Below are 25357 nucleotides of genomic sequence, written 5' to 3'. Positions count from 1 at the left end.
CGCTGGAATTGAGATCTTATTCAAAGAGAAAGATCTCAAATATCTGGAGTTTCTTTTTGTATATTATATGGATGATCCGATCCGCAAGGACCATGATTGGGAATTGCTATTTTCATAGGAATCAATGGAATTATTTCAAATTGATCAAGGGGACTGTGGACCGCTATTCGAAATCTTAGTGAAACACTGAATTTCTTATCTCATGTCTGCTTTTCGTGAAAAAATACCAATTGAAGTGGAGGGTTTCTTCAAACAACAAGGGGCTGGGTCAACTATTCAATCAAATGATATTGAGCATGTTTCCCATCTCTTCTCGAGAAACAAGTAGGCTATTTCTTGTATGGAGTGCTGGCCAGTCAAGAACTCACATGTTCAAAAGATGGATATTGCGGAGATGCAGATGTTGAGATGAATGTGTGGACATACTAGGAGAGATATCTCTGATGGACAAGATGAGTGAAACGAGGCTAAGATGGTTTGGGCATATGTAGAGGAGGTGGATTGACACATCAATGATGAGGTGTGAGAGGCTGGTTGCAGGGTACACAGAGGGGTAGAGGTAGGCAAAAGAAATACTGCGGAGAGGTGATTTGACAGGACATGACACAATTTCATATTACTGAGGACATAACTCTAGGTAGGAAGGAGTGGAGATTGCATATTAGGGTGGATGGATAGTAGGGGTGGATGGTCGTCTTGCCTTGTGAAGGTTTAGGCTTGTTAGTGCTTGTCGTAGTACTAGTTGTACCCTTGTAGTTCTTTGCATATGTTGTTTATTGTGTTTTTGATTATCACACTATATTTTGTTAGTGTTTCTTTCTTGTAAACTTTGCATTGCTTTTCTTATTAATGACTATGCTTTCTTCATTATTTTCTTCTTCTTTTACTTGAAGTTGATGCACTTGAGCTAATGGTCTTTCTGAAACAAACTCTCTATCTATACAAGATAATTGTAAGATTTGCATACACCCTATCCTCCCCAAATCCCACTTTGTGGGATTTCACTAGATATGTTGTTGTTGGTTGGCGATTGCAAAATTTAAAATCATTATTCTTTCAAAAAGGAATTTTGACAAACTTCTACTATACATTTTAAAATAAAAAAAGTAAAAATCGTAAAAATCAATTAAATCAACATTCTATCAAAATTTTATACTTTTTCCATGATCTAGTATACAATATATATATATATATATATATATATATATATACATATATATGGGCAATTTATATAAATAATATATTATATAACTTTATTTACGAATTATAACATATATTTTACTCTTACACATATTAGCCTACTTTTCATACCACAAATAACATCAACAAACAGGGCCACTATCACTGCTTTTTCGACAAATCACCACTATCACACCACTGATTGTTTATATTTAATTCAGTTTGTTACAACTTTAGTACAATTTGAACTTCACCTAATTTGAGACTCATCTTTAAGCACCGAACCTTGAGAAGAAAGTAATGTATGAAATAAATTGAGAGCTTCCTGCCATAGAGACAAGTTCTGAATAAGCCTCTCTAAGGAAAGAAGACCTAGCCCAGCTTTCTTTCCGAGCCATCAATAATTGCCGGCTTTCAACGAGTCCGGCAAATACATAAGTATTATGTGTGAATTTGAAACATTCTGGTACTATATAAATTAGTTTACGTTGTTAAAAATGTACTATATTTGTTCTAGAATAATAATATCAAATTTATAATAATGTATAATATCGAATTCGAGTTGTATTCTAACTGCCGTTTATATTTATACAATTTTAATACAAATTTTCAGAACTTTACCTCTTATTTTTTGTAATCACCACCAACATATCACTGTTTATTTATATTTAATACATTATTGATACAACTTTCATACAATTTTTCAAAATTTCACCTAATATACGATTTTAATACAATTTTATATCAAATGGTTATTAAGGCTAAAATTATGTCATATATGATAATAAAAATAAAGTAACACTTAACGTAATTAATCAAATAAAATATCCTTCCCAATTTATGTGGCACTTTTCGGATTTCAAAATTCAAACAAGTCTATCTTTGACCGTAAATTTTTCATATATCTTTTAAATATTTTGAATTGTCAATTATTGTGTCTTATAGTACTTTTACGTAGTTTATAAATATATAGATTTCATTTCAAAAAAAAAATGAAGATTCCATGTGCAAACTTCCGATCAAACTTAAACGATTTGACTCTCAAAAAATGAAAAGTATCACATAAATTGGGACAGAGGGAGTATCATTTATGTAAACATTCCAATATATATACACTGCTCTACTGGATAGCTGAAATAGTTCGTCTACATATTAATGTATATTAGTATGTACAATATTCATATATTTTAAATACATTATGTTAGGGTACATATAACGTATATCACATATTTTGAACTGAAATTGGTATATATTATCATATTCAATCAACAAAAGTGAATAAAGAGAAATATTCTGATAGAATAGGGATTTAAACTAGAAAGATTAAAATAATGGAATATGAAGGAGGAAAAAATAATAAGAGATTTAAGAAAGTGGAATGAACTGAGGAAAAAAATGAGTGGAGATATGCATATATGGAATGAACTCATTTAGACTTGATGATCATAGGAATCAATAACTTAATTTACTAGACCAAAATTAATTTATAATATAACTACTATAATTTTGCGACTAATACTAGATTTACACTAAATTGAGATAAACATTCATTAAATTTAAATTTTGGATCTACAACTAGTGATGATTATGAATTTTTTTTCATAATTCTTATATGTAAATCACAATTGCAACTATCATTTCTTTCATAGTTGTAATTATTTAATTGCGAATTATGACTTTTTCCATAGTTATAACTTGTGACTATGAAAATCATAAATATGACTGATTTTTAAAAATATTTGTAATCGTGAAAGTTGTAATTACAACTATGACTTTTTCATAATTGTAATTGTGATAATGATTTTTTTTTTCCTTTTCCATATTTCTGATTACGTCGTTATAGTTGTAGTTGTGTTTATAGTTATGTCTGTAGTTGAGGCCCATCCTTTTTAATGAAATGCAGGTTTTATATTTAGGAAAAATTACAGAAATCTCACCTTTTAGTTTACTTATTATCATTATCCCCTATAAGTTTTACAAATTTCCAAAATTCCTCATTTTCGCACATCAAATTAATGTGTCAGCGCTTATATTATTGTATCTCGCGCATCATATTAGTGTATCATGTATAAAATGTAATGTATCTTAACGATTAATGTATCTCGCGCATCAGATTAATGTATCAGCGCTTATATTATTGTATCATTTTGAGGGATTTCTGTAATTATAAACTTTTAAGGGATAAATTGTAATTTTGCCTTAAAAGTATGTGATTTCTGTAATTTGCCCTTATATTTATTTGTTTCTAAAGTAATTTACTTTCATAAGGAAATAAAGAGCAAGATCTTTATAGGAAAGATAAGTACTATTAACCATATGATTAATGGTGGGGGTTGGATAATTTAAGGGTATAATTTAAATCTATCTTGATATTCTTTTTGTTTTTTTTCTTGTAATATAGTTTGTACTCATTTTTTTTTTAAAAAAAGTGATTTATTCTCAAAAAGACAAGGGCGTGGACATTGAAAAATTAAATTAAACATTTTTTCTTTCATACATTGTAGTAGAGTCGTCAAAATGGGCTTAGCCCCCCAATCCTTTATTGGGGTAGGGATGAGATGTGATTTTTCAAGCCCATTTAAAATCAGGGCTTATAAGCTCAACCTATATAAGTCCTTGGCCCTTGAGGCTTGATCAGGGTCGAGCTGGGGTCGGCCCATGGGCCAAAACTATTTATTTATAGATAACTTATAGAAATCTCACTAGTGTATGAACTATTTACTTAAATGCACGCTATGTTGTAATATTACAAATCTTACCAGATTTTGGTGTGTCTAGATACATGTATCTCGGGATACATGAACTCAAAATTAAGTGTAACTTGTTTTAGATACACTCTATCTAAGTGGATTCGCACGTATCTAAAATATATAAACAAATCCCATCCCCTCACTTCCCTCTCATCTCGCTCGCCACTCTCTTATCTCGCTCGCATCTGGAATGCATCACACTAGATACATGCATCTTGTGTAACTAGTATCCTAGATACATGCTAATTACACTAGATTTTTTTGCTAGTGTTACTGAAACAACACATTGATAGCCGTATTTGAGTTGAAAATCTTCTCACTTTCTTGATGTTATAGAATTTCAAGTTTAAAAAGAAAAAAATATTAAAAAAGAGAAAAAAAGAAGGACTAGCCTGCCCCACCCTGCGGCCCTTCTAGGGCTAGGTTGGGTTGAGCATTTTCAGGCCCTTCCAAATGAAGGGCCGGCCCGCCCTAGCTCATCAAATTTCTTGGCCCATAAGGCTTGGACCGGGTGGGGCTGGGCTGACCCTTTTTGACAACTCTACATTGTAGTAAGCAAATTCAAGCAGTAAAATTTTATTTTTAAATAAAATTATCAACTTCTAGCAGTGGTGTGTAATCGGTTTCCAAGTGGAAAACTATCTGGAAAGAGTGTCCGGGTGTAAGTGATGGTTGTTGTTTCCCAAGTTTATTTATGTAAGCATTCAGACTATCTCTATAGTGAAACTTGTATAATGCATGTTGGGGGAATTATATGGGCTTAATGTGAAGTGATGAATTATTAACTATCTCATGCGATGAAGGTGTTTAGTTTACTTGTTTTTACAAGTGTGTTTGTATTTCATTGTGATTTTGGTTGTGTGTGTGAGATTAATGGTTGGCTCGAGTACCACTCTTGGTACAGGATATTCCCATGGTTGGCTCGGGTACCATGCTTGGTACGTAGTAATTGGCTCGGGTACGTACCACGCTATATGGTTGGCTCGGGTACCACGCGGGTACAAATTACTAATGGTTGGCTTGGGTAGCACGCCTTGTTCATTTTTGATTATCCTTTTGTATGTGGTTTCATGAGAGAATCAGGTTTACTTCTTCTTAATGTGATTGTTACATGTTTGTCCATGAGTGGCCTCGATTTGTATTTAAATACTGGGATGGTTCCTGTTTAGATCGGGATTACATGTTAAACACTGTAGATGATGTCTTAGAGATTCTTGGTGGTATGGGTTACTTGAATGATTTGATGAATCAGCTATTTCTTGTTGTAGCGTCGTTGATCATGTTATTTGTGAATGTTAAGTCCATGTGGATTTGAACCCTGGTCTCAAGGGAGGTATCTACAGCTTGTATCAGTAGCACAAGGACGCCGTTATGTTTATCATGGATGCACTGTTAAGTATATCCTAATTTCTACCAATTTTTCAAAGTAGATGTACATATATACATATGATTTTTTCGAAAGTTACCGGGTGCACGGTCACCCCTTCTCCATAGTGTGGGTCCGCTTCTGGATTCAGTGCTATGGTCAGAGAAAGTAAGTTTAGGTGTTGAAGTTCTATATATTGTCTTGTTTGAAAATCATAGTCAAGTATGTTGACCCTATTCCCTGTGTTGCTCAATAACCTTAAACACATTGCATTAGTCCGGGCATGAACTTGTTATCTGATTTTCTGCTGCTAGGACCTATTGTTGTCTCTATTCTGCAGGACGTTATTTGAAATATTGCTGAATCAAATTGCTTTGACCCCTCAGACATGCTTGGTATTTTCTACCCTCTTACTATCTTAGCAACGGCATCTGAAACAAGGTGATAAAATATGAAGCATGTGTCATCCTCACAAGTGGAGGCTGATGAATGAATTGGACTCGCTTATTCAAGACCTATGCAACTGCAATGATTACCGAGTGATTAATACAAATATCACTCATATGACCAAGATGCTTAGCATGTTTCTCACAACGACCCCAAAGGATGACACAAGTAGGTCTATGGAAATCTTCTAGTATTTGTAAATTCCTCTATTCCTGTGGCTCTGGTAAAGGTTTATATGTCTCCTTCTATATTTAGCAAACAAGTCTTCATGGCATTTGTCAATATATAGATTAAAGTAAGACACTTTCCTCAACCCCGTAATCGTATATAGGCATTGTGTTCCTATATTGTTAGAAAATCAGCAATTAGTTTTTTCTCTCTCTGTATATATTAATCACAAACTTTATCAGTCTTTTTCCGTTTCTCTGTGTCTGTGTCGACATAGAAAAAATCGCCCCTCATCCTAAACGCAACGGAAACAACTCTCAGCAATCGGTGGTGAATGTAGTGGCAGTCCACTGAGTACCCCTCCAACCATCTCCTTTAGCAGCAAGAAGAGCAGTTGCAGATGTTCTTAGCCTACCAACGCCAGGAATCGATCATCCAGAAGATCATAAAAGCTGACAAGGATATCTGCATGATCTCCATTGAAGAACCATTTTGTCTGCCAAAGCTTGTGAGCTCTTCATTCTTGATGTCACCATTCATTCCTGGTCTCATGCTGAGGAAAACAAGTGACGGACTCTGCAGAAGAACGACATCACTGCTGTAAGTCTTGATGGTGGTTCTTGAAATCGCTAAGCTGCTTGATTTCCTAGCGCTGGCAGGTCCAGAATATCCCCATCTATTCTTTCTGCTGCTCAAAGAGATGGTTGTAGGGGTACTCAGCAGACTGAGCTACTGCCACTACATTCACCGTTGATAGCTGAGAGTTGCTTTACATGGCGTATTGGACGAGGGGAGATTTTTTCTATGTTAACACATACACAGAGAAATGGAAGAAGACTAACTAATTACAGATTGTCAAAATCTGATGAAGGTATATGTGCTGATGCTTGAAGTACAGTACAACTACTATCCGTAGGCAAATTAGGGGATGCATAAACATGAGAAACTCACACACATTGCTACCTGATAACAGCATAAACTCAGTTGATCACACACTCTATTCTAAAGCACTCGATCACCTTGTTTCCAAGGCGTGAACAAATGGAAAAGCATTCTGCAATGTCAAAACATTTTAAACATCATAAACACCAACAACCCCTCTCAGAAGCTTACAAAACTCTAACAATATAGGAGCACACTGCCTATATACGGTTACAGGGTAGGGGAAAAGTGTCTTAGATGAATCTACAAATTTACAAATGCATCCATGAGCAGCTTGTTTGCTAATATAGTAAGAGGCGCATAGAGCTTTACCAGAGCCGTAGGATCAAAGGAGTAAGCAAATATTAGGAGATATTCTTCAGATTTACTAGTGTCATCCTTTGGGATCATTGTGAGAAAGATGATAAACATCTTCATCATATGAGCGACATTAGTATTAGTATTAGTTCGCTCAGTAATGACCTTTTCCAGTTCATGTAGGAGAAAGGCCATCATCTGTCAATTATGACCTTTTCCAGTTGTTAAGTCTATATGATATGATGATTGTTGGTCTTTTGTTTTGTAAAGTTGACAATATTACCTCTTCCCAGGGGAAGACAATTGGGTTGGGCCTCTCTATAATTCTAACTTTAAGGTTGCCTCAAGTACTTGATAAACTTGATCAGAATATGAGGTATTTGATTGAATTTGTAACCATGAGAGTTATTTATGTATTTGCTTTTAACTAATCTGATATATATGTTATTGCCGATTTTGCAAAGTGGATTTAACATAACCATCCCTGATGAACTGAAGACTACATGCAGGCATGTTCTATAACTATCGACTTAAGAGACATAACTTAATCGCTTTAAACATGATTTCAAACTTGAGAAATGATTTGATATACCTCTATTTATGAGACGATGGTTTTGAAAGAATTAAGCTAGTGAGTCATTTTCAATCATTTGTGTTTGTCCTAAGGGCAAGTTGTGTTATTCTAGAGGACGAATAAGCGTTATGGATCTTAATGAATCACCTTCAATCAACTTGTGTCAATACATAGAGAGATTTACCTCTTCGGGTTAATTACCCTGATGAAACAAGAATTCTTAAAAGTATGGCTCTCCCGACTTGATTCTCTTGGAAGTGTGGCACCTGATTGACTTGATTCGCCTTAAAGTATGACACCCTATTGATTTATTTTTTCCTTGAGTTGTGTTTACTTATTGATAAGTCCTCTATTTGACATGATTGTTGAGCTATTTGACTCAATTTATGCCTTAAATAGTTTGACAAGACTTTTGAATAAAATGACTTGAAATTGATTAAAAATTTCATCACCGACGATTTTAGTAAGTTTCATGATTTACTCTATCATTGAATTTTAATTGTTTTACAATAAGTTGCATGTATTATTTTAGATGAATTTCTGTCCCAAGGCACTCAGTGAGTACCCAATACTCAGGCATACCAGCAGTGTGTTTGGTGATATGTTAGGTATAGGAGAGGAGCAGATTTCTAAGGATCGCATTGCTTAGGAGGGACTTGCATCAGATAAACTATTGGTGAGCCCACATTCTTACTCACGAGACTCCCTACTTTTCTGCTTTATTAAATTTTTGAGTTTCGTCAGGAGTTAGAAATTAATCTTTAATAGAGACCTCATTGATAGATGTTGTGTCGTGGTTACTAAATGAGTCATTGTTGCTTTCCATATGAGACATACTATTTCGCTAAGTTAATTTATATATCATAACTTTTGCTTTATATTAATATTATTATTTCTTTTAGTAATTTGTCTTAATGATGCATAAATTGGCTAATAACCATAAGTAATTAGTAGAGAAATCGCGTGACTGTCATATCTATAAGGTGCTTCCAATGTGATTTTTTAGAGCATTGAGCGCTTATTGTGTCAGGGTCAGGTTTGAAGTGTGACAAACTTGATATCATATCTTAGGATTAGGAGTATCCTGAATCTATTTGTCGAGTTGTGTCTAGTGGAGTCATCCTCTTAAATCAGGATCTCATGTATGACTAAAATACTCCAATGACATAAATATATGTTTTTCATTCTCTTGATTCTAGATTCTAAATGCTGACAATTGGTGGAGTGACCGACTCCAAACTGATACATGAAGGTTGTTTTAATTTGATGAACATGCATGCATACTAAGACATGGAAATAACTGAAAGACGTGAATCTAAACAGAGTACTATGGAGGAACTATTACCTCACGCGAGAATTGAACAGGTGAAAGAGGTGGGGCTTTTACAAAAGAAAAAAGAAAAAAAATTAAATCTAAACTTTTTACAACTATATTGTAATTTATTTTTTGTATCTATAAAGAAAATTGGAGTGTATGATAAATTTTAAAAGAAATTAAGTGAATAAATTTAACCATCAAAATAATAAATTTAAAAAATTGTTTATAAAAAATAAAAAATCTAACCCATTAGACTAAAAGGGTATATCTGAATCATTTGTGTAACTATAGAGGTATGTAAATGTGAATCACTTTTATAACAAAGAATATATCAACTCTAAATCGCCCCATAATTGAGGAGTATATAGAACCTTTCAAGGCAGGATTTTTTTGAGCTTTCATCTCTCTCTATATAATAAGACAATGAAAGCAAATAGACACCATTTAGCTGGACCACCACGAGAAGAAAAATTAAAGGAGATAAAAGAGACATTTCTATGAACGTTTCTTGAATTCATGTAGCTTTGTATGCCTCTTAGCGTACATTAATAGCAGGCATTTGGCATTAAGTTTAGTCAGCTATAGTTTATACCAAGTACACATGAAACTTTTAATGTTGCCCCAGTTGCCTTGCTTGCCCTCAGTTCACTAATTGGCGTTTACGCTTCATTTGCTGCCTGCAAAGCTTGTCAGACCTTCCATGCCCTCCCCATTCCTGTAGTTGTAGACAAGAAATTACCGCTTGAAGATGCATTAACAAAGCTTTAAGAATCCTAACTACTCCAAAGAAATTGAAGAATTAGAATGTCTATAGCAAATTGTACCCAACGTAATTAGTCGATAGACTCAATAGAGAACATGGCTATGGTTTATGCAAGCGTTGAACATGTGATGAACTTGTTTGCTTAAGCAATGAATTTGGGACTAATTTCTTTTGACACTCCAAATAATGTGTTCTACTTCACAAAATTACTACCAAATCTCTGAAGTTACAAGGAAATTGTGAATTTGAGCTGTTCTTTTGGTCCTTGCTGCCGTGACTACAGCAGAGAACGGGCAGAAGACATTGGAATTGTAGGGCTCGGTGGAGAGAGCAGTATTTTGATAACTATTCTCTTCATCCATGTACCCTTGATTTTCTGAAGTTACTACAGCCAAACACCATGAAGAAACATACAATATGAGGTTCCATACCTCCTTCACAGTCCAACAGTCGCTCATAAGTATTTATGCTCTAGTCACTAATGTTTGGGAGAAAGATTAGTAGCTTGTTTGCCTCCATGGAACAAAGAAAATAGCAGGTTATATTAGGCATTATATATTTATGGTTGGAAAAAATAGTGTCACCAGTGGGTCAGTTCAATGCATATGATTTTTTATCACCAGTCCATCATTCAATGCCTGTGATCAGCACAATTTGTTATATGACATGTCATCTTTTCGAACTTTGTGCATTTATACACTGAGCTTTGATTCGATATTGCAGGAAACGAACACAAACTTGATCATTACTGACTACTGCATATCAAGGACAGGATACGATCTACTCAAAAGGGTGAAGGTATTAAGTGGACCTTAGGGATGCTCTCCCCCCCCCACCCCCAAAAGTTTCTTTGCCTCCATTTGAACCATTTCTAAATGGCAGGGATCCTCTAATTTGAGAGAGATACCTGTGGTTATTGTATCATCCGAGAACGTCTTACCTGAATCAAGAAGTAATTACTCAAGCAGCAACCTTTTGTAATATAACCAGACATATTATGCCATGTTTTATCTTCTGACTTTGTTTACCAATATAGGTGCTTGGATGAAGGTGCTAAAGAATTTATGCTAGAGCTTATCAAACAATCAGATGTTAAGAAATTGAGATGTCATATGACCAAAGTAACCAAACCATGCAGTGGACGGCTATGCACCGGGAGGTAAAACAACAGAGCACAGTGACAGGAATATAAGCGAAAAACTAGAGAAAACATAGGAGCAGAAATTGACTATGGCACTATTGATTATTGAATAACGATTCAACGGAAAGTGATCATTGACAACATTATCCTTCTTTTATCTATTTTGTTAGCTATTTTTTAGTCAATCCCATCACTCCGTCTTAATTTCTAATGTTTTCTGTTAAAAGCATGGTCTCTGTAGTCTCTCCCCTAAAAAATATATGTTACACATGCATCAAAACTGGACATAAATCTGGTTCTACAAGTTCAATAGTCATGGAAGTCATGCATCACTAGAACACAAGATAACTTGCATGTGTCCAAACCATAGCGAAAAACACATGAAGATCAAATGCTAAAAAAGCCAAACTATAGAATTAGAATGTTCATGTTTGCATTTATCTATTAAAACTTGATAAGAGTATCATACCATTGTCCAAGTTCTTTAATCCTGTGCTTCCTTCAAAAACTGCACATGTAAAAATTGAAGGACACGGCCTCAAGCATCATCACTTGCCCATTTTGGTGAACGTTGTGACTTTGTCGTGTAGTTATCATTCCTTCTTTTGATGAAGACCTGCTGTCATCTTTTGTAACTAGCAAAGCACAAAAACACTTCTTATAATTATAAACGAAGGACTAATTTAAAAATTAGGATTACAAAGGAGGAAAACCTTCGACCTTCATCTCCTGCTTGGTATCTAAGTGAAGATTGGGTATCCTGATTTTTATCTAAACTGTCCTGATCCCCCTTTGATACAGTGGACATCTCTACAGAGGAAGATGCTTCTTCTGCACATTCAGAATAGTTAAACGATCCTGTCCTGTCCTTCACTTCTGGAGTTTTTTCTTTTGGTTCATCACAGTTACTACACTCATTGACAGAACTTGATCCATCCATAGACTTTTCCTTTCCTGATGAGAAACTCTTGCACCTACCAGAAACTTCAGTATTGGGGTCAAATTGGCTGCTATCAAATGGTAGGATATCAACACCTTTATCTCCATCGCTTCCAACATCTCTTACAATGTTTCCTGTTACTGTGCCATGGGAACCGAGAGTATGTAATGAATTCTCAGCACCACATCCCTTCTTGGCATCCTGAAACAAGTTCCTGAAGGTACATGCGGGGCTATCTAGTTCAAAAGTTATTGGTTCCATCATAAAACATGAGGGTGCATATTCACCAGGATATTCGATAGACCCTTCGAGGTTGTGTAGGGAGTCAACTTGTAACTTAGGCTCCTGATCAGTAAGGACATCTCCAACCAAGAAGTCGGAACAAGTGGATACATATCTTTTGGACACTGAAGTTTGGTAGAAAGATCTGAATCTAGAATTTGACTCTCCTGGACCACATCTTGTCTCCCTCAGTCCATCATTGTTCATGTCTGACCTCTTATCATAAAATGCAGAATTGTAATTTTCTGGCTTTGCTCTTGATTGGTTTGGTAGCCATGGTAACTTTGTTGGCTTTCCTTGTTGAATATCATTCCTCTTGCAGTTTCTTTCATTAGCAAATAACTTCTCACAGAATTTTGTCTCTTTCCTCCCATCAGATACCTCCTGGCTTCTCCTTTTATTATTTGAGTTCATCTTTTGTTGTGTGTCTAAGTCACCCACCACTGGATGGAGAAAAAGAAAAATGATTATATTGCTCAAGTCAACAAGTCAGTGAGTACAAATGACATTGACCTGCAGTGGATGATTCTTCGCTGAAGAGAAGTCAACATATCCCCAAGAATAAACTGGATTAGTTCATTAGAAAATGAAAAGGCCCAGTAGAGAGACCAGTAAACAGAAAGAGCTTCAAATAGCAACCTCAATAAACTCAAATTATCTCTTGCATCCTCATTTGCAAACCATGTCCTATCAACATGGTCTATATAATCCATTAAATGAGGACTTGTACATCCCATGGAACACCTGCCAATAAGAAATAGAAGAGTTTAAACCAACTAAAGAATCCCCCTCACATCTACTGCAAAATGTGCCTACCATTCTCCATCCGAGACACTGAAATTCTCTGGTTTGAAGTGCTTGGAATAGGGAGTAGGTGCATCTGTTAAAGAGAGAATAACACGTCAAAACCACAGAAAATGCAACTTATTGGCCCAAACTATGATCTCAATAATACCAGGAAAAACTATTCAATAGCACTCCATTTTAACTCCCCATATTGAACAATTCATATTTTTTGAACTTGGAGAAACTAAATGACTTTTGATAGAACCATGAGAAGCAAAACAGGTAAAAGAATATGTACATCTTTTAAAAGAGCATCTCTTATTAGCAGAAATGTAAAGCACCTATTATGTTGAATTCTGATTTGGCTTTCATCCCGACACTGCAAGGACAAGACACCCTTAGTATAGAACACAAACACCATCAAATTAAATATTGAAGTACTAGATGGGAAACCTTTGCTTCTGATGATAAGAGTCATCAAAATAAGTGTCTTGCTTCCCATAATTTCTGGCACTACAAGAATTGGCAAAATCCCGATAATAACAGTCCTCAAAGTTGAATTCTCGCATCCCACAACTTTGGTTGTTCCAAAAATCAGTGGAAACAGCATCTAAATGAGATGAACAACAATCTTCATGAAAGCTTTCAGGAAGTGGGAAGCTGGAATTAGCTGAATGTGAAGCATAAAACACGATGTAGTCATGTCACTTGTAAAATGAAGCAAAACCTTAGAAGATGTGGAAGTGCCAAAAGGTTTGAAATTTCTATGCAACTTCAAAAGCACTTCTCCAATTTTAAGCTCTGTACCACAGGGATTAATTCCTCTTAGGAGAAACATGTTATTAGTATTGGCGAACTGTCAAAAACAATGTCGAAAATTCAAGCTTAATAAAGATATATGTATGGGAACTTTAAATGTGTTAACTAGCTGTGATGCTATTAATGTGGCATTTGTCTAAGTTTGCAGACATTTGGAACTTTTTTCTTGTATGCAAAACAGTTCAAATAAATACATGTTCCTAAAAGTTAAAAATTGATTTTGCAAACTCTAAAACAAACGGTTCCAAAGGAATTACAAAGTTGAATTATACTTTTTTTCCAGGAAAATGAACAGAGATTTACCCAAATAAAAATGATACTCAAGAAACCAACACCACTTTGGAGATGTCAACGTAGAAGCCAGAAAAGATATGGAAAAAACATATTAAGGACCCTACCATTCAAAATTGTATGTGAACTTCCCTTGTTTTTGCCGAAGATTTCATCATTCTCAAAAGTGTACAGACAAGTGAAATTGTTATTAGAGGAGAACCATTTGGTATCTAGTAACTTATGTTCTGCACTGCCAGGTGAATCTTGTACTCCCCTGGAACAAGAGGATCCGTCGAAAGGACTTGTATGAAAAGGTAGTTCTACATCCACCATCATGCTATCCTGTAGTTTGTCAATATAACCAGAAACAAAGATATCAGGAATTCGACCTCCATATAACCAATGAGGGCTGAGCCGATAACGGAAGGACATCTGCATTGCAATAATCCTTCCACAAAGAACCAACTGCTTTTTGTTTTTCATTTTTCATTTTCAGACGGTGAGGGGCTTATTAACAAAAGTATGCACATATGGAGAGTGTGTATATATATATATATATATATAAAGCACGCATATATTGAAAAACAATTGAATGGAATAGAACTTAGGTATTTCATCACTTTTCGAGATCAAGAGCATAAAATGCTGTTCTACATCAACTGAACCAATAAACACAGAATCTGTAGATTTCAGATTCAGATGCCGACCATATAAGAAGCTATGAATGCTGAAACTAAACATCTAGTTGACGGAAGCCTGGAACTTGGTTTTAACACCTATTGCCAAAGCCTTTTCCCATTTGATATCATAAGATATAGTAGATGAAGGATGTGGTATGGAATAATTTTTTTATAGAACCTTGAAAAGTATTTCCTAAATCATTTTATGCCGTTTGATAGGGTAAAAATATATGTGACATATGGTAGTGATAGGAAGTGGAGATAGGGCATAGGTGTGGTGTTTCAAAACAGGTTGACATGAGGTTTACGTTGAAGAACGACATCTGGTGTAAGTTTATATATGTTAGAGTGGGTAAAAGTTCCACATTGGTTGGGGAATCGACTGGTGGTCTCCTTATATGAACTTGGGCAATCCTCCCCTCTTGAGCTAGCTTTTGGGGTTGAGTTAGGCTCATGTGTAATATCTTTACATGGTATCAGAGCCAGGTCTATCCTCGTATGGGCTCCCGGTCCACAAGCCAGTTGGGCCTGGCGTGAAGAGGGGTGTTAAGAGTGGGTAAAAGACCCACATTGGTTGGGGAATGGACTGGTGGTCTCCTTATATGGACTTGGGCAATCCTCCCCTGTCGAGCTAGCTTTTGGGGTTGAATTAGGCTCAGGGGTCATATCTTTACAATATAATTGTAGCCGAAAAGGGCATATGCTCACAAAAGTCAATTTCCTTCTTTTGGTGAAAAGAATTTAGACAACTGAACACAAAAAATGGGTTTCTTCAAGAAAAAACTTATGCCATGCTAAACACCCTACACAAGAAGTGAAACAAAAAAGAAATTGACAACAGTAAGTTACAAATTATAGGAAATGAAGTAAAAGCGCAAAGATTTCTAGAGGTAATGGTCCACTATCCCACGGAAAGGAGACACTAATAAAGATAGGAGTTCAAGTCATTCGAAGGAAGCGCTAGTAGTAAACATGCAGCAAGCTAGCAACCCCAAACAGAATTATAAAAGCATCAGGAAGTGCTCTCACCAATTCAAGTTCAATTCCATCTATTCCCTTGTTAAGGTAGTCAGATGAGAGAGCTTTTCTCCTTGCCCTTGGGGGTGAGGGCCTACCATATGCCAAGGGTCTGCTATCATACAACATAAAAAGCAGCATTTAGAAGGAACACTTTCAAAGATTTCCATGCAACTTAATTCTCAAAAAAAGATTTCCATGCAGCTTTGTGAGGTTGTACCGACAAAGCATAAAAGAAGTGTCCCCTTAAATCAGCCTACTGCAACATGAAGAACTAAAACCCTTAAGCATGCCAATTTGATTAGGTCCTATGTAAAATTAATCATTTAGGAAGTTGGTGTATCCAAACCTGAGAAGCAATCAGGTGTATAGTTCTCCAAAAAACTGATCTAGTATTCCAAAATGTAAGATAAGCATGAACCATGCGTGCATTGATCGAAAGGATATCCACAGCTTGGTTATATAATACATAATATTAAGAACATTAAACATCCCATAGAGGGACTCAGAGTCTCAGATCATTTTCCAGTGGCTAGAGTACTGAGTTAAGCTGTTTTGAGAAAATTGTGGTATCCAAACACCCTTGCTTATCAAGAACTGATGTCAGCTAAGTGAACGGTATCATGGAATCTGGTGGTTATAGAGTGCCTGCATTACTTTTTTGCTTATCTGGAAATAGCTAAGAGCTTCTACTGGAATTTGGAATTCCTTCTTTCTAGAAGTAGCATTATTGTAAAATATATCCATGACATTAATGTCTCGTCCTCTGTTTATGAAGCTCTATATCAGTGGCGAAGAGGACCTAGTTAAAAATCCACTTTATCGTCTAAATGGTCATGTTAACAGCCAGATGATCTCCTCAAAACCTGGGAAAGTAATGCAAGTCGCCTAAATGTGCAGATGATGTTTTCAGTCGACAGAACTGATGCATGCAGCTATCATAGTCAATTTAAATTTAAAACCTATTTATAGTCTTGACTTCCAAGGGTAGTCCTAACCACTACTTATCATAGAAATCTTATCAAGATGGAATTTGCAAAATTATTATTCATGGTCTATTATTCTTGATTAATAAAGTAAATATACCTGCCAGGTAGCTGCGGTGAATGAACTGGGGTAGACATTTCAACTTTACCTAAACCTAATAAGGCAAAAAGGTATCTGATCAAATGTTCATTCTAAAAGATCTGAAAGCCACACAAATATAGACAGTTCTTCCCTCCTTTTCCCTGCAAACTGGAAATGATGCCAAAAAGAGCATAAAGTAGAAAGGAAAATGAAGAAATAATCATCACATTGTCACATATATATATTTTTTTTTTGATAACCGAGAAATCCGTTTGTGACTCGCCCTTTAGACCAATCACAGTCTTCTAAACTCGGTGGATAATGGGCCCGCCCCTCTACCCTTTCCACTTAAATATCAGGCTTCGCTTTGCGTGGTATGAGGCTTGAACCTGCGACCTAAGCCACAAATCCTCCACCTTTTGCCACTCGAGCTAGGCCTTGGGGGCCGTATTGTCACATATATATATAGTAGAGGAGCCAGGATTTTCAATAAAGGGGTTCAAAATATGAAGTAAATACTCTAATAAGTCGACAAAGTAACTCTTATTAATTGCTAATTATAAATAATCACAGTAGAAAATGTGGTTAATTTAAATAGTTGTGATCTTTCCTTCTCCCAAAACGGTTCCTCAATTATTAGTTGTCTTCCATCTTTGCCCTTTCATCTTCTCGTCATATAGCCCTATTGATATCTTTTCTCTAGCTTATATAATATGCATGTGTTTAGATCATTTCAATATTCATTTTAGTGATTTTAATTTGAGAAGTTTTCACAAATCTCTATAGTATATGGCTATATATTATTACCGGAGATAGTTTTAAATGTTTATTTTTTCGTTCACTTTCTTTTCTGCTTAAANGCCCCTCTACTCTTCCCACTTAAATATCAGGCTTCGCTTTGCGTGGTGTGAGGCATGAACCTGCGACCTAAGCCACAAATCCTCCACCTTTTGCCACTCGAGCTAGGCCTTGGGGGCCATATTGTCACATATATATATAGTAGAGGAGCCAGGATTTTCAAAAAGGGGGTTCAAAATATGAAGTAAATACTCTAATAAGTCGAAAAAGTAACTCTTATTAACTGCTAATTATAAATAATCACAGTAGAAAATGTGGTTAATTTAATAGTTGTGATCTTTCCTTCTCCCAAAACGGTTCCTCAATTATTAGTTGTTTTCCATCTTTGCCCTTTCATCTTCTCGTCATATAGCCCTATTGATATCTTTTCTCTAGCTTATATAATATGCATGTGTTTAGATCATTTCAATATTCATTTTAGTGATTTTAATTTGAGAAGTTTTCACAAATCTCTATAGTATATGGCTATATATTATTACCGGAGATAGTTTTAAATGTTTATTTTTCCGTTCACTTTCTTTTCGGCTTAAATTTAAAAGAGCATAAAGCTCTTCTCCCATGTTGTTTTAAGCATCTGCTTTTCTGCTTTTTGCTTAGCTTCTTGTTTTTTTGCTTATCATAATCATGTGGTTTAATAACTTTAATTGATGTTTAAGAGTTTAATCTCTCACATGCTAAAACTTTGTTTCAACAACTTATGAGAGAATTTTCTTATTTCAGGGAAAAAAATTGACGTAATGGTTTTGTAGATAATTGAATAAAACTTTGGTAGAAATTGTGCCAATACAAATGTGGTAGGCACATATCTTTCTAACATTGTTTTTTTGCCTTTGGCACAATTGCTTGCAATTTTTTGCTAGATAATTTTCTATAAATTTGTTGTGTAATCGGTAAATTTCTATTATAATAATGATACAGGACAAACATGCAACACACGTTCTCAAAGACTAATGCTAAAAGAATAGTTATATGATATCCCATCCATTTTAAATTGTTTGTCTTACTTTCCTTTTTAGTCCATTTAAAAAAGAATGTCGCTTTTCTTTTTTAGGCAACTTTTTAATTCCAACCTTCCACATAGCATATTTAACCACAAGAACAAAGTTTTTACTTTCTTCAACTCTATGTCAAGTCAAAACCAGACAAACAAATTGAAACAGAAGGAGTATTTGAAAAGATTTCTATAAAGAGCATTAAGTAGAAAAGAAAATGAAAGAAGTTAATTGAGTTTTTCTACTCATTTGTAGGATTATTTTTTTTTTCATAATTGTTGTTTCTGGACCATCCTGCTCGAGTTCTACGAAATACCTGTCACCTCCCACCACCAACAGGTACCGAGTAATTCTGTCCACCAAAGCTAAGACATATGGAAAGAAATCACCTAGTGTTTTTTTTTGTCTCTGCTAGGATTTGAACCCGAAACTTCATGGTTCTCAATCCACTTCATTGACCTAGGTCATACCCTTGGTGTAAAATTGTTAGTCTTTCAAAAAACATAAATGTAATTGCTTCATGGTCAACCATCGAATCTACCTTCAATCGAAAATGCAACATGGCCTTCATGAGTTGAACTTTCCAACTCATAGTTTGGTCCATCATCACCAAGTATGTCAATGATAGAGAGTTCTGCAAAATTGAGATTTTAGTATATATGGTAATAATTATTCTAGATCTGACAGTTCAAACCAGAGAATATTCTTGGGAAGTGCTTTTTCTAAAGTAGGGCCATTAAATTTACAGTTGATAAACATTTGTCAGCTATGGACAAAAGGATATCTTGATGTAATACCATGAATTGTACTTTCAACTACAATAATAAGTTGAAATTCAAAAGGAAGTGTCTCCAATCAGAATGTTAATCCCGTTGCTAAAGCTACTGTAACAAGCCATTTCAATTTTGTTTTGACAGGTAAGTATTACACAAGCTTCCAGGCAAACACTTCTATTCAGTATTCATGATATACTCACGTTTGCTTGTAGAGTTCGCCAATGGGTTTACTTTATCATTGGTGCTGTACAAACCTCTCTCATGACCTCCAGGTGCTCCGACTGATGTACTGAGAAACATCAACTTTTAATTGAACTTTTTTCAGGAAAAAAAAATATTTCGTCGACATCACAACCAAACATGTAGAATACTAAGAATGCAGTTCACAGTGATCCTGGACCTTCTAATAATTACTAGCATCCAAATCAGGCATGTACTTAAAGTTTCTCCATCTACACTTGTGAGCATCTTTTTATTATAGAAAAAATATACTCAAGCAAGCTTCCTTAAGGATTTTTTTGATATATATACTTATGCAATTCAACAAGATAAATCTACAAAAAAAAAAATTTATGTTTATGCAATTCGATATGGATAATCCACTCAACATAAACATGCTTACTGATTTGGGCAGGCTGCAAAATCTTGGGAGCTTGGTGACGTTCCTATTAGGACAATGAATCACATACTTAATACGTCCAAATGACAAGAAAGTACAATTACACTCCTCAGAAAACCAGCTTTTGCCAGAACGCAAGTGTACTACCTTCCTTATGTTGAAGAGAGCCAAGATAAATGACTTCTTTTGTTTGAATCACTGGAGAAGGCTGTAGCATTTGATTGTCCTCATAAATATGCCTTGCTAACATAGTAATGAAAAAGAAAATTAGGCCACAAAAGGGAGACCGGGAATCACTTAGCTATTGAAGGGAATAGGTTCACTCATCAAATAAGAAAATCGACAAAGTGCAATTTTAACACGGTCACATTGTATAATGAAACTTTGTGTCAATTCCATATTGAAATTTATAATTGATAAACAATGTATATTAGGTTGTCATATCATTGAAGACTTGGAAATGACAGTAAAGAAATTTGTCAAAGAAGAATCCTAACAGCACCTGATAGGAAATTATTGCACTGGGACATAAGTGCTAATGAAGCTGCATAATGTTTGCAACTGCAGTTCAAAAGTTCTCTTGAGATCTAAAGAAAGTGAAAATGCACATCATTCATTTTGGTTTTCACAAATTTCAAGGATTTTACTTCCTAAGGCTGAGCAGGTTGAGATACAAACTTATTTGACAAGTAAGATCTCTGACATAATATGTCTGTATTGTTCCAATTTTATCAGATGTCAACAACAACAACATACCTAGAGAAATCCCAAAAGTGGGGTAGGGGAGGGTAGAGCTTATGCTGACCTTACCACTACCTCGTGGATGTAGAGAGGTTGTTTCCAAAACATCCTCGGCTCAAGTACAGCAAATCCAAGTACAAGAAAGAAGAAAATAGTAGAAAAAACATAGCAACTAACAAAGGGGCAGTGCAAATCCTACACGAAAGGACCAAGAACAACAAAATAGTGTGATAATCGAAACACAATAAACAATAGATGATGATAGATATCCCAATCAAGAACGACAATAAACAGCTAGACAACACTCCACTACCTACTAACCTTCTACACTAATGCGTGTCCTCCACACCTTCTTATCTAAGATCATGTCCTCGATAACCTGAAATTAGATCATGTCCTATCTAATCACCTACCCCCAATACTTCTTAGGTCTACCTACCTCTCTTCATACCTACTATAACCAATCCACTATATTACCATTAACTAAAATATGTTGACGGTTAACTAATTGACGGGCTGCGGGAAAAGCACCATTATGTCCTTCCAAAAAACCTTTTAAGTAGTGTTTTTTCTTTGCGGGGTGGGGTGGGCAAAATGAGATACTTAATAAGTATGACAGGAAACAGTCCTACATGCCATTGATATATTCACCAACTGGATATACATTTGTTCATTCATTAATAATAGCACATTATTTCTGTAAAGGACTATACAATTGTACTTATCGCAGACCAACTTTGCACCATTATGCAACTTAAGAGACAATTAATAAGAGTAGGGTGGACATATACTTGATCTTAGCCAAAAATCCAAGAAAAGTATACGCTATTGTGTATGTGTGTGTGTATATATATCTTTTCAAATTTCACATAATTAGGATTCATCACCTTGAGTTGTACGGAGTTACAATATGAAAACAAACAAATCTTTTGAAATCACTTCACCAGTAACCTAATGATGGGATTGTGTGATTATAATATCTGTGAGAGAGGTCATACTAAGAAACATGAACAAGCACCAAATGCTATTGTCGATTGCCCCAAAGAGCAAATAATTATATATGCTTAAAATTTTGGAGATTTCAAAAATTGAAGTCAAAGTACCTGAGTGGACATTTGACTTGTGTTCCCCCAAACCTGTTGATACGTTTAGTAAACTCAGAATATCAAGTGAACGACTATTCTTTTCTTGCTGATTACATGGGCTTTTCTCATCAAAGAAGCTCTCTCTTGCATTTTTTTTCTGCTGCTCTTGCCATTTTCTTTGCTCAAAGTATTGCTTTTGCCTGTAAGATCGACAAACTACACTTGGACATACACTATCATATCCCAAATTCTCCATATAGCATGATTTGGGATTCCAAATCATGATTTCAAAAAAAATTTAAATGTAAAACTTGACCCATAAGTTTTCTTTAAAAAAATAGGAAACTTTTTGACCCATAAGTTTATATTTTGTAAAAAAAAAATACTCATCATTTTAAATATGGAAAAGACTCATGCCTGGTGCCATGTGAAAGGATTATATCAAAGAATAACTAGTTACTAGTTGACTAGTGAATCTTCATAAAATTAGGTGTTCTTGGAAGTTTATAATCGCAAATATTGTTTATAAAAGGAACATGGAGATATGTGATTTATCAATGCAGTGCCTTTGGATATTTTGATATCTTATTTATAAACTATAATTTGCTCATTTGGTAAAATTGTATAAGAATTGCGGAAATTTTGATAGTTTTCATAACTTGTGAGGTTTTTCATGTTTATGAGAAAAAAATACAACTTAAAAAATCCAAATTACATGTCCAAACAAAACTTCAACTTCAAATCAATCTGATTTCAAATCATGATTTCATATCACATATACAAATGAGCCCTTAATCTTATTTTTTTATTTTAAATTAGGGTTGGGAAAGGGGAAATGGGAGAGGGGATTACAATATGGGGAATTGAATCCTCACCAACAAGGTGGGAGTTCAAATAGCCAACCAACTAAGATACTAAGATTCCCTTAGTCTACATATTGGAAGTTAAGACAACAGTATCAAAGAATGATGACCTAAGTTCAGGACTTCAGGTTGAGTAAAGCTACAACAATTATCCAATCAAATAAAGACTGATGGGTGATATTTTAATACCTTTTCTGTGTTGACCTTCTTGACTGATGTTTTTCCATCCCGCAAAAGGATAATACAAATCACAAGAGAAAATGTCAGTATGAAAACATTTCCCAAAGCACAATAAGATTAAATCTTTAACAACAATGGGAACAAATTAAACTTTCACAAGAACAAGTTGATAGCCTTCAACAGAAGATGAATGTTCTATTTCTTATTGCCTTTTTTATATTTAATTTTGGGATGTGGAGTAAGCTGAATGTTATCACAACAAACCTGCAAACTGGTTTGTACAAAATTAAACTCGCATAAAGAAGTGTGGGAGGTTAGCTTTTTTCAAAAGAAGATTTAGGCTAGGACTACATGGATTAAGAATATTTTCATTTCCTCTAGGAATATGCTTGAGCTCCTAATCTCTAAAGGGTGATCTTCATCTTTTAATATACTTTTATGTAACTCCTCATTTGAACAGTATTAACCACAATATACATTAAAATCCATTACCATCTCAAGACTCAAAAGACATGCATTACATTTGGACTGTATTAACCACAACTTTACATTAAAATCCATTACCATCATGAGAGACATGCATTACTAGAGATCAACTAACAAACCACACTAATGAGTTTTAGTTCTACCTAATTTCAAATTTGCTCAATTGTGCTTCCAAGGCTTCCCTCGAAAGAAAAAATTTATCCTCCAAATTCAGAAATATGCAAGTATATCTCCAGAATAATAAGTAATTTCCTTTGACACTTACAGTATCAACTTTCCTCCTTGACCCACCCATCCATTGTAACATCGTGGAAGAAATCTTCCTTGAAACATCCACTAAATGGGGAAGAGATAATTATATAAGGACCAGAGGAAAAGAAAGGGAGCAACACAACAACACTACGATATAGATTATAGCCATTCAATCAGGCTAATCAGCAGCTACAACACAACAACACTACAAGCCTTGTATGCTTCCTAATTTATCAAGTTCCTAACAACAGTAACAACACAACAAGGCTACAAGTTGCACCACAAGCTGCTCAACACAAATATCATATCAAAATAACTAAATAAAACAGCAGCACTACAAGCTGCACCACTGTAGCATCACAATTTGTATATTAAGCTGTCATCATGTCACACAACTTGAAAATTTTCTAGCACAAACAAAAAATTAAGTCCAGACATAGTACTGATAGTTATACTCAAGTCAACAAAATAATAACTACTTAATCAAGTAAATGATTTCCCACACAAAAAAAGGGGAAAGCCAAATTATATGCCAATTCAACTGTAGTTTTCTCATAAATGAAATCAAAACGTCACAGTGAAATTGTGAAATTAAAAGTGTAATTTAGACTTACCAGTAGCAGAGAATGAGAAATCGTGAGCACCTGAGCAGAGTTCTGATTCTGAGAGAGAAATCGTGAGCTTCTGAGAGTGAAATCGAGGCAGTGAGCGACTAAGCGGACTACGGAGCTTCTGAGAAGAGAGTAAAATGTGAGCAGTGGCCAGTGAGTGCAGCGCTGAGCCTTCTAAGTTCTAGGAACTAAACCAAAAGCCCCAAACCAAGTAACTACGTTGAAAATTTCAACTTGAAATTCAGAAATTTCAAACCATAAAAATAATTGAGCCCAGTAACAAATGAGGAAATCGTCAACTTAGGTTGAAATTCACGAGAGTCTTCTCATAAATCAAACCCAAACGTCGCAGTGAAATCGTGAAATTAAGAATTTGAGACTTACTTCTGAGCTCCTGAGCGGAGTTCTGACAGTGAAATGGTGAGCTTCTGAGTCCCGAGAGCCGGTGAGAGAACTCGAGTGAACAAAATCTGAGAGTATCAGTGAAACCTGAGAGTTAATCTCCTCCTGGTCGTCGTCGTCGTCGTCGTGCGTGAGGTGGAATCGATGAGAAACGCGGGAGAGGGGAAACTTGAGAACTTTAAAAGTTTGGTAATTATTCCTTTTCCAAACCGGTTTGCTTTTTCGGATACTGACCCGTTCGTTCCACTAATGAGTTGGAGAAATTGACATTTCTCCCATGAAAAATAGTTTGACATTAATGGGGTAAATGGGCGGGTTGGGTCAATTTTGGATGGGTTGAAATATGTCAATATAAAATGAGTAATAATTTAATCCATTCATATTTGATATGGATAAAAATGGATTGGGTAACAAATGAGTTGGGTAAAATACAAATTTACTTATATTTATACTCTACTCAAGAATTCAACCGGGAGAAAATATTTTAGTATTTCTTTGGTTGAAAAATATTGAAAATAGTTTATTTAGTTTAATTGTATCATAAAAGTCAATTTTTTTTTTTTATAATTTTTCAATATAAAATAAATTTATGTAATAACAATGGGAAAAAAAAATTAATTTCAAAGTAAATGAATATTTGCATTTTTGGACTAAAACATGCTTAATGCACTTTAAGCAATAT

General features: G+C 35.0%; 1 protein-coding gene across 1 annotated transcript; it reads right to left on the bottom strand.

Annotated features, from left to right (window-relative positions):
- Positions 1 to 9434: 9434 nt before the first annotated feature.
- On the bottom strand, positions 9435 to 24797 carry LOC125856870 (uncharacterized). Its single transcript, XM_049536517.1, is given in 21 exon segments — positions 9435 to 9756; positions 11415 to 11580; positions 11666 to 12610; positions 12681 to 12700; positions 12807 to 12911; positions 12984 to 13047; positions 13252 to 13276; positions 13278 to 13332; positions 13407 to 13623; positions 14171 to 14387; positions 15755 to 15857; positions 16829 to 16883; positions 19202 to 19294; positions 19637 to 19725; positions 20059 to 20101; positions 20203 to 20298; positions 21900 to 22081; positions 22934 to 22956; positions 23676 to 23746; positions 24277 to 24394; positions 24658 to 24797. Coding segments are annotated over 18 exon segments (2508 nt in total). The 5' UTR covers positions 23718 to 23746; positions 24277 to 24394; positions 24658 to 24797; the 3' UTR covers positions 9435 to 9756; positions 11415 to 11446.
- Positions 24798 to 25357: the final 560 nt, after the last annotated feature.

This window comes from Solanum stenotomum, chromosome 2 (assembly GCF_019186545.1).
Source record: "Solanum stenotomum isolate F172 chromosome 2, ASM1918654v1, whole genome shotgun sequence".
Taxonomy (NCBI): Eukaryota; Viridiplantae; Streptophyta; class Magnoliopsida; order Solanales; family Solanaceae; genus Solanum; species Solanum stenotomum.
Note: the sequence above shows the minus strand (reverse complement) of the source record. Positions and strands in the feature narration are given on the sequence as shown.